This window comes from Silurus meridionalis, chromosome 14 (assembly GCF_014805685.1).
Source record: "Silurus meridionalis isolate SWU-2019-XX chromosome 14, ASM1480568v1, whole genome shotgun sequence".
NCBI classification, from domain to species: domain Eukaryota; kingdom Metazoa; phylum Chordata; class Actinopteri; order Siluriformes; family Siluridae; genus Silurus; species Silurus meridionalis.
In genome coordinates this window covers 13,630,321-13,654,007 of record NC_060897.1, presented here as the reverse complement: position 1 = coordinate 13,654,007, position 23,687 = coordinate 13,630,321, and the positions used below count along the sequence as shown (strand labels likewise).

The following is a 23,687-nucleotide window of genomic DNA, read 5'->3' as shown; positions in this document are numbered from 1 at the left end:
ACTATTACAGTGCAGGGAGGAACCTGCCTGACACTTTTAGCCCTTTCCACCCAAGACATGGCAAACTGGCTTATCTGTTCACACGATCAGAAATCTCATTTCTTTTATTCACATAACATGATCTCACAACATGGCATTATGCACTTATAATGTAGTATGTACATGCACGTCTTATTCAAATCATGTTAAAAACCTTACAGGCTTATTTCTCCTTGCATAGACTATTCTGGCTTGAAACAGTGGAGATGGAAAGGCTTAGCTCAAGTGCAGTTTGACCAGGGCAAAATCATTCTTCTTCGCTGCCATCACCAGTGGCTTCACAGTGAGTTTGCATCCTGACAGGACAGAACTGTGTGGGCTGCTACTGGCTGTCAAAGCCAAACACCACTAGATGTCATAACTTCACACCTTGGGGAGAACTCAATAACAAGCTCCTTACCAGTACAGCTATTGGGTTTCAGTGTTATGTCTGAAATGGATAAAGAATGTCAATAGTCCTTCCATCTGATCAGATGGTTGTGTGTAAGCACTGCTTACAAAACTCATGCACACAACAGACAAGCGTGCATAGTGATTGCCTTTTGTGGCCAATTTCATCCACCTTGATTATGGTTACAAGGCAACAAGAAGAAACAATCAGTAATAACTTTATTGGGGGTTGCTTTTCTACCAATCCCACCTTTATAAAACGCAGCGTTGCCTGTTCCAGGGGAAGCTCATTACTGGGGTTTTTAATGCCTGTATTAAGATCATGAGAATGCTGCTAATCATTTTGATTGTAATTACACAGGCTTTCTTCTGAGCTACAACGGACCATGGTGTAAGATCTTGAGTTAAACCCACGGTTGTAATAGAGCAGAATAAGAGTTGTTCATTGTTTAGAAATAAGAAAACATAATAGATGTTGTATTAATCAATGACTCGTCTATTGATTCCATTTTAACAATCACATTTCAAAGAGAACTGTGAGAATGCATTAAATCCAATCTGTGAGTGGACAGTTAGAATACGTGGTTAGCAGATCTAAGAAATGACTGGTGAGATGGTGCTGTGTGGAAATGCTGTGCGCAAATCCTCAAAAATAGAAAAACATATCTTGATCCCTTGTAACAAGATCTGCCCACTCAGTTCACAAGAAGTAGGATGTAAGAAAAAAATAAATGGCATACAGACGGGAACATTAACATCGCTAGAAATACTTGGAACACATCACATTAACAGTAGTCCACTCTTCAGTCTAGAAAATGTAAGGCTTCTTTAGAGATCTTTTAGGAAACCCATTTTGGGGATCCTTAAATGTTCAATGCAAATCCATTCCTTCTGTGCGTTCCACTTTCTGATAGGATCTGGAGAACCTTTCTGTAAACTGATTGATTGTGATTGTAGAAAGTCTTTAACTGCACTGTCAAAGAGTGAGAGACCCAGTCAGGTGTTTATCACGTTTAGTTTTGCATTAATGAGTCTATCAACCTGTTCTGTTCAATCTCTTGGTCAGACGGTGGAGACAAACTCACAGTAAATCAGAAAATTGACATGGACATACTGTACTTTCACTAATACCTCCCAGTCCTAGCCCTATACACTGCACCTTAAAACATCAATACTTTAACATAGGCATGTTTTAGTGAAGCTCAGGGTGGTTGCTTGATTTAGTAATGAACTAAAAGGTTCACATAAATGGTTTTTGGAGAGAGAAGAAGGAAAGAAAAAAGCAATGTTGACAATCCTAGGGCTAATTTGTTGATTGATGGTGGACTTAGCATTACTAGGGCACTGGGAACATTAAGAAAATGAATGCATGATAAAACAAAAAAAGAAAAACATTTAAGTATTTGTGCACTGGCAGTATTTTAAGGAGGTTAAATCCCAAGTCACTGTGCGGCTTGAGGTTTGCAAGGAGAAGAAAAAAACCTCAAATTTGGAGCACCAAACCACTGAAACCCAGTCTTTCACTATGCTTCTTTGCAGATACAGAAAAAAACAAAACAAAAGCGGAAGTCAAGCGCGAGGCGAACACCTGCGGTCTCGCGCTCGAAGATTTGACGTTATATGCATATGCTGGAGTAGTGTGTACTAGTATAAGGTTGTTGTTGTTGTGTTTATTTTTTTTTTATTAAAAAAAAAAAATAGGTGGGGTTGCTTTTGTTTTATCTGAGCCTTGAATGTAGGTGCGCACCTTAAGTGTTTGTTTGACTCTCGCCTGTTGCTTGAGCTACTTTTTTTTTTTTTTTGGGCCCTGGCTTGTGTGTGTGTGTGTGTGTGTCCTGTCTCTGATAATGATCAGTGCATGAAGATGATGAGCACACCGCTTCCTGCTTTTCCGCGGCACTGATGATGGGGTGGATGGGCGGCGCGGCGCGGCGGACCGGAGAGGTGCCTGTGTGCGCGTTGTCTTGCATTCTCGAGGGAGCGTTTGTTGGGAGTTTGGCATTCGTGCGTCCTCGTGTCTCTCCTGTTTCTCCTGTCTCTCTTGTCTCTTCCGTTTCTCCTGTCTCTTCCGTTTAATGGCGACCGATCAGCGGCGTGCTGCCCACGGCGTGTAAGCGTTGACGCGTGCGCTGCATGTGGCACCTGCGATTCACACACCGGTGTCTTGGGGAGAATTTTTTATTTTATTTTTTTTACTGAATTAAAAACACTGGAAGCTCTTTTTTTTGCGCATTATGTCTACTAAAAAGATGCCCATGTCGGATAATGAGCTTAAAAATGGAACGTCAAGAAACATGCTGGAACGATGCGCCTCAGTTAATGAATATTTTGACATTTCCTTTAAGGTGCGTATTTGTTGTTGTTGTTGTTGTTGTTGTTGTTAGAGAAAGTCCGACTGTTTCTTTAATTGTGCACTTTTTGTGCCCAGGTATGATCAGATTATTGAACACTGTTGCATAGAAAAAGTTGTTTGCCCGATGAAGCCACTGAGTTTCAATAGTCTATTTCCTGTTTGGTTTTGGTGCTGCAGCAGATCACAAATAGAGGCTGACATTTTTTTTTTCTTACTCTCTCAGCAGTTGGTAAATGTTTACTTAAGGTGGGATCCCTTGAGATCCACTCTCGACCACAACACATGAATGCATGCATAATGATTCCTGAGTTGAGCCTGTGCTCCATGGCATACTTGTGCATAACTGTGACATTCGAGAAAGCTGTATTGATTTGTTTGTTGACTTTTGCAAAGTGCACAGTTTAGTTCACATTCAAATCACATCTAGGAAGAAAAAAAAATCATCAGACGATCATTTTTTCATGTGAAGGTTTTGAGATGCACTGAGCTTCCAGGAGAAATCTGTTTTTGATGATTCTTACGAACAGATAGATGTGGAATATTGATATGTTGTAAAGCACTCAAAAGTTATATGAATGACACCTGTACACCTTTAGGTGATGCTGCTGGGAGACTCTGCTGTTGGGAAGACTTGCGTCCTGGTGCGTTTTAAAGACGGTGCCTTTCTGGGAGGGAACTTCATCGCCACTGTTGGAATAGACTTCAGGGTGAGCAAGAACTGGTCAAATTAAACATTCCAACAAACACATTGTCTAAAATCTGTGAGCAAAAAACAAAACTTTCTTTTTTATGGTCTTAACAACAAATTATTGGTCAGAAAATAAGCATAAAATTATACGAATGCACTCCGGAGACCTCCTGTGCCACCATTTATTTGATGTTAGAAACAGGAAAATTTAATTATATAATCTTTTCGTATGCAAAGACACACGATTATGATTAAAATGATAACTGATGTAACATTAACATGCAAAAATACGAATCCATGTTCAGGTGTGCAGAATGTTTTAAGAATATCTCCCTGGATGGTTTTTTTTTCCTTTAAAAGATTCGTCATTATTTGGTTTGGTTGGTGTGGTATCTGCCACACCTGGTACAGCCAACCAAGAACCAGAAAACAAGCTCATAAATGGAACCAGGTTAGATAGAGCAGGGAGAGATCTACATTATTTGTTGAATTCTTTAGACAACAAATAGTTTGTCATTTTATTTTTTTGCCCATGAGTGTACACAAACATACTTTTTTATGGTGGGTTAAATCGCTGACTTGAAGCTGTTGTGTTCTTGAAGAGATTTCTTTGTTGCTAGAGCCTTGTCTTGCCTTTTGTATTTATTATGATATGCTGTACCTTGTAAAAGCAGAATCAGCTGGTGCACAGAACTCCAACAACAGTTTTTTTTCTTACATTTAATAGACAAACCACTTCAGGCTTCTCTCAGTAAAAGGAGTGCCTGATGCTCATTCACGTTTCAGTCAGGCTAAATGATTACCAGTGCACCCCAGAAACCTAATGCTCTCAAGTTTAACAAGAGTGGGCAATTTAAGAGTGTGGCTGTAGCCTGCCAATGCATTACTGTAACAAATGGTTAGAGCTTACAGGCTTTACTTTACAAATAATTATAATTAATAATGTATTTCAACAAAATGACTAATATTTGGTCTAAATGTATGTCTCTCAACAAAGGTAAATTTGTACATATGCATTAGACATTTCCATATGCATTTGAACATATACTGTAAAGACATATGTACAAAGGCAAGTCGTAAGTCAAAGCTTTGTATTTTGTTCACGTCTGAGCTCAGATTACTGTCACTACATAATTTTCCCATGTTCTCTCTTTGTCTGCATGATTTTTCTTCTTCAACGTCTTCAATTTCCTCCAACCTCCCGAAAAACATGCTGACAGACTGAATGGGTGTGAATGAGTGTGTGATTGTGTGTGATTTGGTACTCATTCAGGGTGTATTCTTGCCTCAAGCTCAGTGTTCCTGGCAGCGCCTCTAGTTCAGTCTCAATCCCGACTGAGATAAAGTGCTTAAGATTAATGAATGTAGAGAATGCCATTATGTTTTGCTCTTCCTTGCTTTCACAGTATTAACTATTAATCATTTAAGATGCTACTTTCCACGTGCAGTCTTGATGCATCGGAACATTTCCAGATGTATATATGAGTTCTGTTTTCTCAAGGACTTGTTTGCACTGTATTCAGCATAGCAGGGTGAGTGTAGACAAACGATTCATTATGCTCATATTATAAGCACATAACATCTCATTAAGAACTTATTTTTTAGTGCTTTGTGATTTGCAGGATAAAGATGCTGAACCAGTTGGACTAGACACGTTAAAAATAATACTGCTAACTGTACTGTATAATAATTTCTACAAATTATATAAAACAAATCTACAAATTGTGCCAATCTGTGCCCTCTAAAAGCCACACTGCTCAAATTTATATGATTTATTTGTAGTACTCTAATTCTAAGAGCCTATAACATCTTGAGTTTTAATGTTAAACATTGTCTAGCTGCATGGAAGTAAAACAGTGATTTTTTTTTTCTTTTTACTGTTAGTTGTTGAATGGCAACGTACACTAATGCGTTGGAACATGGCAGTTTTATTTCGGGAACATTTCCTAGTATTATTCTCCCACACTTTCTGAGTAAGAGAGAATGGCCACCTAAAGACCAATGTGGTGGAGAAAAACATTATACAACCCATTATAACTAATTGAGGGTAGGGTGGGTGGGATTAAGTCTTTAAAAATGATTCTGTTATCACTCAAATGATCACCAACGATCCCAGGCTTACTAGTTTCTGCATTGTCTTGACAGGATTAATAATGGGTTACTGATTTAGCAGTAAAACAACATACATTCCCTATCAACTTCATTAGGAACACTTGTACTGTACACCTGCCTATTCACGCAATTAAAGAATAAGTCAATCATGTGGTAGCACACAGTGCATACTTATCATGCATATACAGGTCAAGAGCTTCACTTCCTGTTTACATCTAACATCACAGTCTCTTGGCATTACAAATTTACATATAAGACCTTTGAAACATGCCCTTATCCAGAGCGAAAGAGTGCTCCAAAGTCTCAATAATCTCAATAGTGGTTTGTTAGGTCACAGACTAGGAATGGTGAAAAAACATCCCCTGAGCCGTAATTCTATAGCTGAAAATTGTTGATAAGCGATCAGACCAGATTGACTTAAAATGCCACCTGGTCTTTTTCCAGTCTTAACCTGTGCAGTTCTGGCGAGTGTGTTCCTTCTGTAGCCTCTGATTTATGGTCTTGACTGACAAGACTAGAACTTCTGTAATCTTCTGCTTTTGTGGCCTATCTGCCAGACAAATTTACAAATTTAGCATTATGGGATGCTTTTCTGCTCACTGTGACTGTAAAGAGTGTCATTCTCTGTTGACCGCTCTCATTAAAAAGGTGTTTTCACTTGAAGAACCACTGGCAACTAGATATTCTCTGCAGCGCTCTGTGTAGACTCTAAGCAGTGCTGTGCATGAAAATCCCTGGAGTTACGGAGATCAAATTTTAGTTTGATGCTTTTTAATTAAATCTTAACTCTTTATCTTGGCATCGCACTGCTGTCATGTGATTGGTTGATTGGATAATTTCATTAACATGTACAGGCTGTTATAATAAAGTGAATGGTGAGTGTATGTAGAAAATAATGTGTTGCTGGTCAACAAAGTGTCAAGATACCAATATGATGAGAGATAAATGAAAAATGTTAATTATACAGTATAAATGATATAATAATTATAATGAATGATATAATAATTAGATGGTGCTCCAAAAGCTGGTCAGTGTGAGAGTCAAGCTGCAGCTGTGGCCTGCCAGAGACAGTCACAAACACTGCCAGTCAATAAGATGTTTGCTGAGCTCTCCTCCTCCTCATGTGTCTTCTGCTTCCTCTATCATGGTTTAATGGTGAGTTGCAAATAATGACCATACATTTCAACCAATTGCATCATGCGTCATGATGTCTTGCAGTTAATGTGGTCTGAGACAATTGCTTCAAGTTATGTACTTAGCTAACTTCATTGTTGACCATGTGTGCTTCTTCTTTGCCACGTATTCCATTACAGTTCACTATACTCTAGTGGAGGAGGAATAATAAGCCACGGCTGATAGAAGTTGGCTGTTTCCTGTTTACAAATGTAACAAGGTGGAATAAGTTTGGTCCTTTATGGACTCAAACGCAAACGCACCATCAGTGGAACAACACACCACATGTAATGAAGAATTGAGCTGGTTTCATTTTATCCCAGACTGTAGAGTCATGCAGCTAATGGATGACCCTAACACCAGGTGTTAATACAGTGTAAAATGCTTTAGATTCGAAAAAAATATCTTAATTGAATCATTGGCAGTGACTGAAAAAGATGAACACGTGGTAAGGCAAACAGAGAGGATTATTTATTCTGGCCTTTGTTTTTTTAAAAGAATAAACTAAAAGTACGTAGTCTAAGCACACATTGTAGATGAAAATTATACAAAAAGTTAGACAAAATCCTAAGTGTAGTACATGTATGTACATTTCTATTTCTTATGTTTGGTATTATAAGGATTACCCAGCATGAACCCAGTACAAACCTAGAAAAAAAAAGTAGATAGGCAGAAGCAATTCTAATTTCTGATTTTAAGGTGTGTGCCACGCATTATTTTGCCATAAATGAGACCTAATTGTTAAACCGTAACAATTTTGTTGGAGACCTGCTGATTTTTATAGGTGATTGAAAATGGCATGGATGACATGTCTCCAAAGCTAATTATGTGCCCCTTCAACCCTTCCAGACCAGCACTACACCACTGAGGGCCTGACAATTTATCTGACACTGAAAGTAACTGAAAGTAATTCAGTTGGGTTAAAAAAATGTGATATGTTTGTGTCTATAAAGTGTGTATATATATATATATATATATATATATATATATATATATATATATATATATATATATATATATATATATATATATATATATATGTGTGTGTGTGTGTGTGTGTGTGTGTGTGTGTGTGTATATATATATATATATACACATATATATATATATATATATATATATATATATATATATATGTGTATATATATATATATATATATATATATATATATATATATATATATATATATATATATATATATATATATATATATATATATATATATATATATATATACATACACACAAGTATATAAATGTAATATATTTAATTTGAGAATGCTTCTGTTAAAAATGAATATTGTAAAATGCTTTAGGTTTTGGCTCAGGTTTACTTGTCAGATCATGATTTCTATTATATTAAATTGGGTCTGGATGGTGTTTGTTTTTCTTACTTTTGTGGGTGGGTGGATGGATGCAAGCTAATAAAAAAGCTGACCAAAAATTCCACTGAATGTCAGTAAGAGACAAGCTTATGATTTATAAGAAACGTAGAAGGACACTGACTAATACCGTGTTGTGTGTGGTTGCAGGTGTGAAACCTTTTTGCTATTTTGTGATAAACATGAGCGCACTGCTGCATTTGTAGGTCAGGATCTTAACACAAGGCGAGGACATTAATGAATTTGTTAATAGGAAATAGGGCCAGGGTGGTAAGAGCAACCGTAGTGTATGTCTGTCTAAATAATTAAAATAAATAATGTTTATTTGTCTAATGTTAGGCTCAGTTAAATGAACACTATATGTGCAAACATTTTTGGACTCCTTACCATCTCACATATTTTGCTAAGAAGCACACAATTCTACAGGATGTCTTTAAATGCTTTAATGTTAGAATGTCCCTTGGTTCTACAAGGGATCACAAACTGTTCCAGCATGACCATACTCTTCTGCACAAAGTGAGGTTTAGTGGAAAAAAAAAACACTTGTGTATGTGTGCTATCTGCAAACCATATAGTATACAGTGGAACCTCGGACCTTTTGATACGCCCCTTCCAACCCAGTAAAAACCCGCTGAGGCCGCAAGCTCCAAGCTTCCACTGTACACTTCTTTTTCTTCTTCTTCTTTCGGCTGCTCCCATTAGGGGTCGCCACAGTGCATCATCCGTCTTCATACCACCCTGTCCTCTACATCTGCCTCTTTCACACCAACTACCTGCATGTCTTCCCTCACCACATCCATGAACCTCCTCCTTGCTCTTGCTCTTTTCCTCCTTCCTGGTGGCTCCATCCTCAGCATTCTCCTACCAATATAACTCATGTCCCTCCTCTGCACATGTCCAAACCATCTCAATCTCGCCTCCCTCACCTTGTCACCAAAGCGTCCTACATGCGCTGTCCCTCTAATAAACTCATTTCTAATCCTGTCCATCCTCGTCACTTCCAAAAAAAACCTCAACATCTTCAGCTCTGCTACCTCCAGATCCACCTCCTGTCTTTTACTTAACGCCACTGTCTCTAATCCATACATCACAGGTCTCACCACAGTCCTATAAACTTTCCCTTTTCTTCTTGCAGATACTCTTCTATCACAAATCACTCCTGTCACTTTTCTCCACCCTCTCCACCCTCCCTGCAACCTTTTTCTTTACTTCCCTAACACACACTCCATTACTTTGCACTGTTGACCCCAGGTACCTGAACTTCACCTTATCCACCTCTTCTCCCTGCAACCGCACCACTCCACTGCCCTCCCTCTCGTTCACACACATGTACTCTGTCTTACTCCTACTGACTTTCATTCCCCTTCTCTCCAGCTCCAGGCTCTTCTCAACCTGCTCCCTATTCTCACCACAAATTACAATATTATCCACAAACACCATAGTCCAGGGAGACTCCTGTCTGACCTCGTCTGTCAACCTGTCCATCACCACTGCAAACAGGAAAGGGCTCAGAGCCGATTCTTGAATCAGTCCGACCTCCACCTTGAACCTGTCTGTCGTTCCTACTGCACACTTCACTGCTGTTACACTGTCCTTAAACATGTCCTGCACCACTTTCGCCCTCATACTTCTTTGATACATTGTAGTGTGTTTTAAATACGACCGGCGTAAAAACTTATATTTTTAAATATAATAGTAATTGTTATAATAGTTGTTGTTTGTTCATTTTGCTAGCTTAGGGGTTTAAATTTAGCGGTAATGTATTATGTGTTAGCGGCCCGAGCAGCCCCTTTAAGAAGGTAGCGGATGAAGGTAAGACATGTGACCGAGGGAAGCATCTTGACATGCATCAAGAGTGATTTCATAGACAGATGTGGCAGAGAGAATCCGGTAATTTTCCAAAATAAAACATCATTCAGAATCAGATAATAAATATGTATTATGTATTCTTTCTGTGCGGTTCGGTACCAATTGACCCATGGACCAGTGCTGGTCCGCGGCCCGGGGGTTGGGGACCACTGCTCTAGATCAGCAAACTGCAAAAGACATGGGCTTTTCATAGAGGTGGTCACTTGCTGACAATCAGTTAATCAAGGGCTTTTAATTGCAGCACCTGACTGCCACTTTATTATGGATAATGTGTACTTATTTTTTCACAATAGACTTTTCCATTTTGCTTTTATGTTTGAAAAAATGTATATGACGATGTCAAATTTAATGTGTTTTTTATGTTTTGATGTTGTATTAAGACATGCAAAGGACCAGTTGATTTGTTTTTTATTATGTCCTAAAATGTAAAACCATAAAATTCAAAGATTGTGTACTTTCGGTTTCTGTACCTGTACTGTTGTGTTGCTTTCCGGTATTGTCCAGTTGTTCTAGGTTGCTAGGGCCTATCCTAAATATCATTTGTTTTAAATTGTAAATCATTAAATAAAGCCAGTAAATGATTATTTTAGCAGGATGTTTAAAGTGGAATTTAAAGGATTGTGGAGGAGGTTTGCATTTTCAATTAGATCTTTCACCACATATAGAAATATTACAGTCATGTTCTTGAATGAAAAATTGCACATCAGCATTTAGCCCAGGCAGGTATTGCACATTCTTGCAGTTAAATTCAAACAAATTCACTGTGATAAAATGAAAGGAAAATCAAACCATTTCTATGATTTTTTTTTGTTGCTATAATTTTACTACAGTAATATTTATATTTGTATTATGGTGAATATAAACATTAAATTTGTTTAGGCTGTGTTTGTGAATCAGATTACAATGTGGCCTAGCTAGCTGGCTAATCGACTCACCAAGCAACAAACAATCAAAATTTACATGTAGAATTCGACATATTCGGAGATGGGAAGTACTTCATTACATACAGTGGCAAGAAAAAGTATGTGAACCCTTTGGAAGTTCATGGCTTTCTGCATAAATTGGTCATAAAATGTGATCTGAACTTCATCTAATTCAAGATAAATTCCCAAGTCTATAAAAAAAATTCTTCAGGAATGTAAGAATTTCTGTATGTCAGCTGTACCTCTGCAGAAGTTGGGTGATGCAGCAGGACAATAACTTAAAACACAGGAGCAAGTCCACAAAAGAATGGCTTTAGAAAACCAAAATCCACCTTTCGGAGTGGCCAAGTCAGGACTCAGACCTCATTCCAATAGAAATGCTATGAAATGACTTGAAGAGAGGCATACACTTGAGATGTCCAAAGAATTTGACAGAGCTAAAACAATGTTTCCTGTTTAATGTGTGGGTCTGATCCACAGCTACAGGAACCGAAAATTTGAGCTTATAGCTGCCAAGGGGGGTCAAAAGTTATTAATTCCAATTCACTTTTTCCACTACCATTTTGGATGTTGAATAAGTGTGTTCAGTAAAGAATTTTTTTGTGTTATTATTTAGAGACAAAATGACATATTATGTATATTATATATATGTAGGGGGAGTGGTAGCTCAGTGGTTGAGGCGCTGGGTTTACTGATCGGAAGGTCGGGGGTTTAAGCCCCAGTATCGCTAAGCTGCCATCCTTGGGCCCTTGAGCAAAGCCCTTAACCCTCTGTGCTCCAGGGGCGCCATATCATGGCTGACCCTGCGCACTGACACCAGCTTCTGACCAATCTGGGATATGCGAAGAAAGAATTTTACTGTGCTGTAATGTATATGTGACAAATAAAGGCTATTCTAGACAGATTCCATTCTATTCTATCATTTATATTTGTCAGTACTCGTAATTTAGATGAAGATCAGATCACATTTTATGACAGATTTATGCATGAAGTTTAGAGCAGCTAATTTACAATCTTGATTTGTGATTAGAAGCTTTTACATTTTTCTGAAACATTATTCCAGTTAGGTTTGGTTCCTGCAGTGCGTCTTGCTGCAGGTGGAAGCAAAAAACAAGTATTTTTACACACTCTTTGTTGTGCCAGAATGCCTTTCAGGATCAGCTGACTTTAACCTGTGGTATTATGCTATTTCCTTGGTCCATGTGAGATACTTATTATTTTTTTTTTAATCCTGGCAAGAAACCTAACTGCAATCAAAAACAGATACTTGGTTACAATACAGACATGGCAGTATTTGAGTCACTTGGCAAAGGGTAACTGGAGGAAAAGTGGTATAAATATAATGTTCTTATGCAACCGACTGTACTGTAGATCTTACACAGAATGTGTAAGAACAGTGTGGAAAATCCAGTTAGTGGCGGTTCTGTGGTTGGAAGCACTTTATTTAAGCTAGCAAGAAGTCTACGATAACTTTGTATTGCAATAGTGGATAGCCCAAAAGCATTTTAAAAGGTATCCATCAAGGTGGTGGTCAACAAACATTCTTCTATCAGCCAATCGTAGGAATCTAAGGCTCCTGTTGGCAGAGACTTGCTGATCCTGTACAGTAGTTTGGAAAGATTTGATCTAGTCTGACGACTCTTGATTTCTGCTGCAACATGCAAATGGCTGGGTTAGAGTCTGGCATCAATAGGACCTTTCATGGGCCCAACTTACGGTGAGGTAAAAGGTGGGACTGGTGGTGGTGGTGGTGGAGAAATGGTGTTTTTTCTTGGCACACACTTTCAATGAAATATTGTTGAATGCTACAGTGTTATTAAGTATTGTTGCTGATTACTAGAGATGGCAAATGCACATCACATGATTCACTCAAGTAGAAGTACAAATACTCATGTTTTTAACCACTCTGGTAAAAGATAAAGTACTGACTACACTCTTTCACTCAAGTTAAAGTAAAGAAGTTTGGGCTCTGACTTGTACTTAAGAAAAAGTAGCCATGACTACTACCTGTTTTATCGTCATGCTGGTAACTGGACCTCACATCATATTAATATATTAATAGAAAGACATTTATGAATGTATCCAGGCTGAACAACCACCATATAGAGTGGATATGCAGAGCAAAGATGATGATGATGGCGAGGTTATCACGAATGTCTCTGTTCTCAGTCATGTTTACATCGCTGACTCCCTCTGTCTCATCTACGTCAGCACCATACTTCTTGTTGCCTTCTGCCTTGCTTGTTGTTCGTAGGCTTCGAAGCTTCGTAAACTAGCCTACATCTGTGGTGTGTAAGAGCCTGGAAATGATACACCCGTGGTAGGTTGAAAAAGCCGTGCAACAACAAGAAATAGTTTAGTAGATGCGGTGTGCAATTAGAAGAAACAATATTGATCATGTCACAGAATAGATTAAAACTAAAGTTTCTGGTTTGAAAATGTAAGAAGTAGGACGTACAGATGTTTGTGCAAAGAAATTTAATGAGTGAAAGTAAAAAGTTGTCAGAGAAAATAAATCGTAAAATAAAATACTGATACCAGAAAAATCTACTTTAGTACATTAACGAAGAATTTGAAATACATTACTTCCCAGCTTACAGTGGATACATTTCACATAACCAGCAAGATAATGCACCTGAAGTCATCTAAAACTGCATATGTGAACATGACAATGAGTTCAGTTTATTTTAGTGGCCTCCCCCCTCAACCAAGTAGTTAGTTGAAACAGATTGTTTTATGCTACCTAAAACAAATGACAATTTTTTGTGTGTGTGTGTTTTAATGAATTTCTTTCTCCCTGGCGAAGCTCCATGCTAACAAGCCACCCAGGGTTTTGCCTGTTTTTGATCCTCACCACTAACAGTGTGTCTCAGCTTGAATCTGTCACTTCTAACGCCTGTCAGCGTGAAGCATTTCTGTGTTTTTGTCAAGTTTATTGAGCCATTTGGCAGTGACGTGTGAAATTATTTTAATAAGCTTCGTGTTTTCAGGGCAGGAGGTGTAATTTTGAAACATTTTGTTCAGCACATGCTGACCAGACACATCTTCAGGAAAGGAACAGAGAGGCTGACTGTTATTTTTGATTGCCATGTTTCTCCTCTCCTGGGTAATTAAGTCTAAGCGAGAACTGTATTTTGAAGGACCAGTGCTTTGAATTGGTGTGAGACTCATTTCTGTGTGTGTGTGTGTGTGTGTGTGTGTGTGTGTGTGTGTGTGTGTGTGTGTGTGTGTGTGTGTGTGTGTGTTATGAAGAATGTTAAATGCTCTTTATCCTTGTGACTAGAAGATGACAACTTTATATCTGACTTTATTTTATAGATCTGTAAACACGACATAGATGAAATTGTTTGTTTTGTTCCTTCTCAGAACAAGGTGGTGTCTGTGGATAACATGAAAGTCAAGCTCCAGGTAAGCTAGTTAGTTGTCTGTCATTTGCATAATTCTATCACATGACTCACACTTTGATGTGTTGTTTGTAATCCAGGGTAGTCATGCACTCATAATCTCGATCATTTACATGCATAATATAAAGCATTACATATAAACGACAGCTGTCTAGTTATTCTGTGTATCTGTGCGACATTTTTCCATTGCAACAAACCAAATACAATACAATTTTCCCAAATTGAGATTCATACTCATTTTAAGACTGCTTTCATTGACTGTTGATAGATTATTTTATTAATTTTAAACGCAAAATTGAATTCTAATGGAATATTTCAAAGTTGCATGTACAATAATCCTATATTTAGTTTATGGTGTGAAATAATAAAATTAGTTATTTTTTTCTTCAGTATAAATATAATAAAACTGCTAAACCCTGACAAATTATATCAAATAGTTATGTTTTTGTGTACACCTGACCATCACATTCACATCTGAGCCTTTCATAAATAGTTTTCACAAATTTAAAGGCATAAAATAGTATAGAATGTCTGTGTACTGTAGCACTGGAATTTCCCTTTGTTGAAAGTAAGGAAACGAAACCTGTTCCTAGGGTTTTTATTTTAATGAAGGTGTGTTGTGAAACTGTATATTGTTAAAAGTGTTTACCAAATATAAAGTAATTGAATTGAATGTGGTTTACCAAGGTTGGTGGGAGTGAAGGAATTTAAGTGGCTGGCACATAGCCCTGACCTCAACCCCACTATGAACCAATGTGCAATGTGTGGGGTTTTTTTTTTTTAGACAACAGAGTTGTAGACTGATTTATCTTAAGTTTGTTATCTAGTGTACCAGTGTAGATTTATGAATGAATATGAAACACAGAACTATCAAAAACAGGGGCATGATGAAGTGTGCAAACATTTAGTGCAAAACATAAAACAGTGACACAGCACATGACACTGGTGAATTTATCTGTATGATAATAAATACTGTACGTGTAAACACTAAATTTAGTTTAGTGAATTTGATTTTCTTTTAATTTATTAATTTTAATTGATTGATTGATTTATTTTCATTAGAATTTTTTGGTCCTGACCGTTGTTCTGACATTAGTTACTTGTTGCAAATATATCAAAGTTTAATTACACTATATATTGCTATATTGTGTAATAAGGGACATTGGGAATTTTTGAGGAGTTGGTTAGGTAAAACTTTTAACAATTAATGACTGAGACAAGGCTATAAAACACCAGACAACATTTTTTTACATTATCTTTTCTGTACCAAATGATTTAGGCCAGTCTTTTGTTACATGTGAAAATCGTTGTTCATTCTTTCACATAAAATATTATACTGATAGATTTTACTTTTTAAGTGACACTTTTTTTTTATTTTAGAAAGACTGTATGTGAGGGTGCGTCAACGGCCTCTACAATTTTGTGGCCATTATGTAGCCCTGTTTCGCAGACACATCTGTTATACATGATCAGCACTGATGGAGAAGGGACACTCTAAATACAATAGAGGGTGTAATAAACATGAATCATTTGTTATTTCGGAATGCTTTTGGGAGAAAGAAAATGTAACAAGACAAAGCACGCATCATCCACTGTAGATACAAAAAAGCTATTGTTTGTTTTTGTGTTTAGAACTAATAGAAAGCTCTTATTTTCTTTTCACCATGCTTTTTTTTTTAGTATAAACATCATGATTATTAACTTAACACTTAAGGTGATGGGTGCTAGAATTTTTATGGCCCTCCCATTCCATATCCATATGAGGTAAGGGGCAATTATGATAATGTGAGATTGTAATAATATGTAATGATAATGAAATAATATGCAAATAAGACTGTATGCAACCCTCTGTGCAGCACATTAGGCGAAGCCACATCTCGTTGAACTGTAACTTTTACGATACTGCTAGGAAACAATATTATTTAGCAAAATGTTTACAAGGCATTTCTCATATCACCAGAATGTATTTGAAGATTTTTGTCTCATGTAAAGCTGAAATGTCTTGTATAGTAATTTAAATGTTATAGATTTGGTAATGATCCCGTGTCTGCCCTGTATAAAGCCTCGATGCTAACATGACGTTAAAGCTCAATTAACAATCAAACAAACACAAGGTGGATCCTTTTTTTTCCTGCAATGCTTAAAATTTGAATACTTTGCAGTTACTGGACAACATTTTCACAGATTATTTTTGAGGGTTTTTTTTATTCTTCAGATGCTTGTTCCCAGTATCCTGGTGATGCATGTTGTGTCTTATTATAGCACAGATAAGCAGCAAAAATATACTTTGCTTCCTGTGAGACTACCATCAGGTTATTAGTGTGAATTGGCTGTTATATAACACCTGCTATTTCTGGCATAGTTTGAAGGCTGGAGTTCACACTTTCAGTCAACCTTTTCTTTCCTCTTGTTCAGAGAAGGGCTTTATCCAAAATCAGTCAAACATACTGTAAATGCCACAGAGTCATTTCATGCTGTTTTTTTTTTTTTTTTTGGGTAACATAAAAATACTGACGATATGGGTCAGCAATTATTACTGATGACGAGATGTTTCAAATCATCTTTATAATTAATTTGCCTGTCTTGCAGATTTGGGACACAGCAGGGCAGGAACGGTTTCGCAGTGTCACTCATGCCTACTATCGAGATGCTCAGGGTAACAGCACCCTTTTCTTTATCTTCTATTTTATTTTTATTTTTTTTATTTAAATTTTTTAAATTTTTATTTTTGCAACTACTTTTGCAGTCAGTGATGAAAATGTTGGCCAGGAATGTATTCCTTTTTTTTTTTTTTTTTTTTTTATCCCAGTGAAATGTTTGAAATGCTTGTGCTTAGTTTATCTTCTCACCCCTCCAGCTCTCCTTCTTTTGTATGATATTACAAGAAAATCCTCTTTCGACAATATCAGGGTAAGTCATTCATACTGGCAATTTGACAGAGAAGTCATTTTCATTTCTGAATTAGCATTTGCACTGCTTTTCAAATGGCAGCTTTTTTTCCCCCCTTGATACAAGGTCTGTCTTCTCACGTCATCTCAATTATTTTCTTCCATCTGTATCACCACGCAGGCCTGGCTGACTGAAATTCATGAGTATGCACAGAAGGATGTGGTCATCATGTTGCTTGGCAACAAGGTGAGTGGAACTTTCTGGGGAGGAGCTAAAGAAACAACTCAAAGTCAAAAAGAATAATGCTCCCTTTTTTTGTTTTTAATGGTGATGATTAAGAAATGTGACGTTCCTATAAGCATACATTACAAGATTTGCAAGAAAAGGATTTTATGTGACATGAAAGCAGCCTTTTGCAATTTTTGTACTATTTATTAGCAAACAGTTGAAACATTTCTGACACATTTCAGATCACTGCCCTTCACCAGACTGCATGGTGGCCTTTATGAAGTCCTGTCTTTATCTGGAAATGAATAACTTGCTAACAGAATAATGTTTTTGCAACTGTGCAATATGGAGCTTTGCTTGTAAATACTACATGTGGGTGTGTTTATGTGCATTCAGTTTTTTAAATCAGGACTTCAGAGGACTGTACAGCTGTGTGAGTGTGATAAGAGCCACGGGCACCGTGCTTAATCCCGAATTTGTTATTGGTCTCCATGTTCATATAAACTCAGCTTTTCCTGCTCTCGACTGTATGATTTGGGAAAAGCTGGTCTTAAATAATACAATTATCCAGTCATATATAAATAATATTTAAGTTAATTTAATATTGTTGGTTGCAATAGATTTGTAATTTTTTTCTTTTTCTACTGAAACATTTTTTCCTCAATATATTTCTGTATGGACATGTTCTAATATTAGGGAATTAAAAAAATATATTTTTTGATATTAAGTAAAAGTGTTTTTTCTCACATTATTTAATTACATTGCGATCATTCACATACAGTATATAATGGTTATAAAGATGGTTTTTGAGCTGGAACAGTGTCAAATAAAACCGCTTGCAGTTGGATTATTGAACACAGTGTTGAGGTAAATCCTCTTATTATCATTGCTACCTACTATTAAATGTATTATTATGCCACTGTCAAATTAAGATTCTGGATGGGTAGAAGGTGTTGATTACTTTTCTGTAGCAGTAATGTGGCTGTCTGGCAAATCACAGATTTTTATCAATGCTCTAATTATAATAATTTATAGTTTCTATAGTAACAGCTTGCATAGGGGCTTACATGGCCAACGCTTCACATACACAGAAAAATGCAATGTTAATTGATATGGTAAATTATTCTATGAGGAGATTTGGCATTTAGCATTTTTGAAGGTGTCATAAGAGCTTTGCTTTGTGATAGTCAGAGTTAAAGCTGTTTCTTTATTTTTCTAGACACAAGAACACATTTTCTCACCAACTTCCTTTCATATTCTTATGTAATTGAGAGACCAAGAGGTTGCATCAGAACAGGAACCGTCTTGTTTCCGGAGGCTACACAGCATTAAATGTATCTTAAGTGTGCTTTAGGGAACATTTTTAATAATTTGGAAAGAACAGTGTATAACTGCTGCTAAATTGCTGTTGTACAAGAGGAATAAAACACCTCTGGGTGTGGTGGTGTAGGAAAATAATCGTATTGTGTATGTAATTATGCTGAAAACTACAGAATAGTTTGACATGGTGCCATACCTACTACAAATAATGTGTGCCACCTAGATACTTTTTTTCTATTTTTTTTTTATTTACAGTAGTTATTACTAGTTGGTGTTTTTTTTTTTACTTGCATTTAGGTGTTGATTTCTGTGGTAAATTCTTTAATTCTGTAAAGCTGCTTTGAGACAATGTCCATTGTAAAAAGCGCTATAAAAATAAATTTCACTTGACTTGTTTACTGATAAAGCACTGATAATGGTTCCAGGTGGTAACATTTGTGTAATAATCATCCATAACTGCATTTTTTTTTTTACAGTCAGACATGGCAGCTGAACGTGTTATTAAGCCTGAAGACGGACAGAAGCTGGCCAAGGTAATAGACTCTTGTTCTGCTTTAAATGCTTAAAAGAGAAACCTCTTCATTCACTTTTACAGTCACTGGAATACCAGGGGTATTTACCAAAATTTATATACTGTGTTTTATATGGATTTTTCCGGGGTTTTTCCCGGTTTCACAAACTCCAAGCCAAAAAACTGAGTGACATAACATTAGACCAATGAAATTTCCGAACGGAAAAGAAAAAACAGACCTCACCTGTGTTCTGAGCTGCACGACATCGGGAGAAAAACTTCCACCGGTGGCGCACGACGATGACCAGAGATAAACTTCCCAGAGAAACACAGTGGTACCTTGACCTACGAGTTTAATTTGTTCCGTGGACGAGCTCGTACCTCAATTTGCTCGCACATCAAATCAGTTTTCCATATTGAAAATACTTAAAATGGCATTAATCCGTTCCAACCCTCAAAATGACACCCCGTTTTTATGTTTCATGTTATTAAATTGGAAAATACATTTCTAAATAACAAATCTTGTATAAAAACATAATAGAAAGAGTATGTAAAGATATAATAAGGTTTTATTCAGTGTATTTTCCTTGGAGATGAGACGACTTAAACTAACGAAAACGCCGGTTGTGTGTGTGTGTGTGTGTGTGTGTGTGTGTGTGTGTGTGTGTGTGTGTGTGTGTGTGTGTGTGTGTGTGTGTGTGTGGAGGGGGGGTAGAGGCGATAAGCGGAGGTGGAGGGAAATCTCGTTTTTTTACTATCCCTCCTGTACACTACGTATCCCTAAACTTTAAAAATTTTTACTTTTTCTTCTTTGCTTATCTTAATTTTCGTCACAATCTTCACTTTCTGGCTTCACTTCGCCATCTAGCAGCAGCGTCTCGAGCTCGTACCTCAATTTTTTGCTCGTGTAACAAAGCAAAAAAATCGACCGAGTGACCGCTCGTACCTCGGAAAACCCGTACATTAATGGACTCGTAGGTCAAGGTACCACTGTAGTTGTGAAAGGAAGAAGAAAGACAGTGAACAATGACTTAATTGGTCGGCTACTGTTTAGATACAAGCCGTTGTAACGCGTTGAGTCTGGGTCAAGGGAGAGCTCACTAAAACTCCAGTTGCAACAGAAATCATATAAGCACAGACAGGTTTCCAAAACTTGTGCTTTTTTATTTTTCTTGGCAACAGGATTATGAGTTAGTCAAAGAAACTTAGAAATGAGCATCAGAAAATAATAAAGACATAATCCTCAGTCTTACACACACGCAGTAATAGCGGAGGAATGCAGTGGCATGCTATTCCCAAAATACCGCTATGCTCCTAATAGAAGCGCAACATATTTCATTTAGTGTCTTTCGTTAAAGCCTGTGTAAAGTTCATTAGTTTCAGTGTAGACAGGTGCGGCTTATTTATGTTAAAAATAAAAATCTTTGTCAAATTCAGTGGGTGCGGATTATATATGAGTGCGCTTTATAGTCCGGAAATTACGGTAAATAAATAAATGCACAAATGTCGTTACTTACAAAATCCCAAATAAGCAACTAATATGAATGAATGGTAAAAACAGTTTGTTATAATCATATAAAATAAGACACCAATTTAAGGTTATAGATTCTATTCTACACAATTTAAGGTTAGATGTACATGTACAGTATTTTGAATCTGATGCTCTGAATCTGAGAATAACAGCATTCTTTTCGGTCTATGACCCATCTGTCTCAAGCCGTGGTCACTAGTATTAGCAGAGAGGATGCATTTATAAGCTTTTAACGTTAAGCTTTAAATAAGGTCCCTCAAAAAGACGTAATAATTTGCACAAAAACGCACACAAACTGTAACAGAGCATCTGTTTTAGAAGCTATGATGGGTAGCTAACTTATACGTACATAATGTGTATATGGACCACTTTTGCTACAGTGGTCTGTTTGATACACTAAAATACTTTGTAAGAACAGTGCTGTTAAGAGGGTGACTACAGTTTTAAAGGTATGAAGTGTGTGATAATGGAGGTGGCTGTAGAAGGTGCCGGAGCTGTGTTTAAGCGGCAATATTTTATTCTCGTACAAAGAAAAAAAAAAACAGAGATTTAAAACATGATCAACTACACTGAACAAAATTATAAATGCACCTGTGTTCGTTGTCCATAACATACGCCTGCCCATACCATAACTCAGCCACCACCATGTGCCACTCGATCCACAGCGTTGACATCAGCAAACTGCTCGCCCACACAACGATATACACTCTGTTTGCCATTTGCCCTGTACAATGAAAACCGGGATTCATCCGTGAATACACCTCTCCAAAGTGCAAGATGCCATTGAATGTGAGCATTTGCCCACTCAATTCGGTTACGACGACGAACTGCAGTCAGGTCAAGACCCCGATGAGGAGGACGAGCATGCAGATGAGCTTCTCTGAGACGGTTTCTGACAGTTTGAGCAGACAATTTTTGGTTATGCAAACCGATTGTTGCAGCAACTGTCCGGGTGGCTGGACTCAGACAATCTTGGAGGTAAAGATGTTGGATCTGGAGGTCCTGGGCTGGTGTGGTTACACGTGATCTGCGTTTTTTTTTTAGGCTGGTTGGATGTACTACCAAATTCTCTGAAATGCCTTTGGAGACGGCTTATGGTAGAGAAATGAACATTAAATTCACAGGCAAAAGCTCTGGTGGACATTCCTGCAGTCAGCATGCCAATTGCACGCTCCCTCAAAACTTGTGACATCTGTTTCATTGTGCTTTGTGATAAAACTGCACATTTTAGAGTGGCCTTTTATTGTAGCCAGCCTGAGGTGCACCTGTGCAATATTCATGCCTAATGTCTAATCAGCATCTTGATCTGCCACACCTGTGAGGTGGATGGATTCTCTCGCCAAAGGAGAAGTGCTCACTAACACAGATTTAGACAGATTTGTGAACAATATTTGAGAGAAATAGGCCTTTTGTGTACATAGAAAAAGTCTTAGATCTTTGAGTTCAGCTCAAGAAATATGTGGGCAAAAACAAAAGTGTTGCGTTTATAATTTTGTTGAGTGTATAATCGTTTAACTTGTGGCTTCAGCACAAAAGCATTAATTGGCTGAAAAATCATTAAAAAAAAAACAATGTACAGGCCAATCTGAATCCTGTTGGAGTTGATTGTGTACAATACTTAAAATTACATTACAAACATATTCACATAAGTCAATCCTGGTGTACTTTGTGTGAACAAACCTTTCTTTCCTTTTATTTTAAACAAGGAGTATGGAGTTCCTTTCATGGAGACAAGTGCCAAGAACGGTGTTAATGTGGAGCTTGCATTCCTCGCCATAGCAAGGCAGGTTCTGTTATTTTCCCTATACTGGTTTTTCCATATCATTTATTAGTTCTTATTATCTTTAAAAAGAAAACAGAGGCTTTACAAAGATCGTCCCTCTGTCCAACTTTCACTTAGAAAGAATAATGATTATGTAAATGCCATTGCAACTCATTTGATTGTTCTAGTTTAATTATAATTAATATAATAACTATTATTATTATAAGCATTAGTATTGTCAGCACACACAATATTTGCTATATAATAGTCCAGTAACTGGTTTGAAACTGGTTCTTTTAAACTCAGAGAGCTGAAGCACCGAGCCGGCCAGCAGCCTCATGAGCCAAAGTTCCAGATCCATGACTACATAGAGTCCCAGAAAAAGAAGTCCAGCTGTTGTGGTGCACTCGTGTGACAATAGTGAAGAAGGCGAAGACGAACAAATACAGAAGAAAATGGCACCAACAAATACATGAGGAAATACAGTGATGGCCAGCCATATTTGCGTGAATGGACATAATGTGTTAGAGAAATACTTATTCAGATGTGTGTGACATTAAACCCCTCTTGCTTTTACCATCAGGTGTAGACTTTGTCTGTATTTGTTGTCTGGTTGTATTTAAAGATAATGGAGCTTTATTGTGCTGAGGTTGATGGCAGCTGGATGTGGCTTGTCTGAGCACACGTCTCACTCTGAATCTTATTTCCTTATTAAATAAAACAACCTGAATCATTTGTTAAATCTATTGCTCCTTTTGGTTTACTTGTGAGGACAGTATTTTTCTCTCCTAATCATGATTTCTATTCATTTCTATACTACGTGTGGTATAAATGTCAAAGCTACAGCTCTAAGCACATAAAAAAAAATCTGGACCCAATGAAAAATGTTCTAAGCCATATTTTTGTGTTAATGAATTTTTGTATATAGAGATTTGTGCTTTTGAAGTAATATGATGACAATACCTTGTATTTGTGTTTGGTGTATTATGGGCCACAGAGTATAAAGTGTTTCTCTGAGACTTAATATAAAAAGAAAATCTATGGACTTTCACAATATCTTTACACTTGGCATTAATTTGTGACTTATTTTGAACCTTTTTTTTATTATTATTT

The 23,687-nt window shown here is 37.1% G+C and overlaps 1 protein-coding gene across 4 annotated transcripts; it reads left to right on the top strand.

Moving 5' to 3' along the window:
- Positions 1 to 1,944: 1,944 nt before the first annotated feature.
- LOC124397008 (ras-related protein Rab-37-like) lies at positions 1,945 to 23,156 on the top strand. Of its 4 annotated transcripts, none has more exons than XM_046866444.1 (9): positions 1,945 to 2,083; positions 3,379 to 3,489; positions 14,296 to 14,337; positions 16,923 to 16,989; positions 17,191 to 17,243; positions 17,403 to 17,468; positions 19,247 to 19,303; positions 22,519 to 22,595; positions 22,881 to 23,156. In XM_046866444.1, the coding sequence occupies exons 2-9, from the start codon at positions 3,382 to 3,384 to the stop codon at positions 22,987 to 22,989; spliced, it is 579 nt and encodes a 192-aa protein (XP_046722400.1). In that variant the 5' UTR covers positions 1,945 to 2,083; positions 3,379 to 3,381; the 3' UTR covers positions 22,990 to 23,156. The 4 variants fall into 4 exon arrangements, with proteins under 4 accessions (XP_046722400.1, XP_046722401.1, XP_046722399.1 ...); XM_046866445.1 differs by lacking the exon at positions 1,945 to 2,083 and adding an exon at positions 2,131 to 2,774 and having other exon boundaries at positions 19,251 to 19,303; XM_046866443.1 differs by lacking the exon at positions 1,945 to 2,083 and adding an exon at positions 2,152 to 2,373.
- The last annotated feature ends 531 nt before the right edge of the window (positions 23,157 to 23,687 follow it).

Excerpts from the sequence above, each read along its gene's own strand:
- LOC124397008 (XM_046866441.1), top strand. The coding sequence starts at position 2,664 with ATGTCTACTAAAAAGATGCCCATGTCGGATAATGAGCTTAAAAATGGA. Across the intron at positions 17,244-17,402 it reads CCTCTTTCGACAATATCAGG|GCCTGGCTGACTGAAATTCA; the intron begins GTAAGTCATTCA and ends ATCACCACGCAG. Across the intron at positions 19,304-22,518 it reads ACGGACAGAAGCTGGCCAAG|GAGTATGGAGTTCCTTTCAT; the intron begins GTAATAGACTCT and ends ATTTTAAACAAG.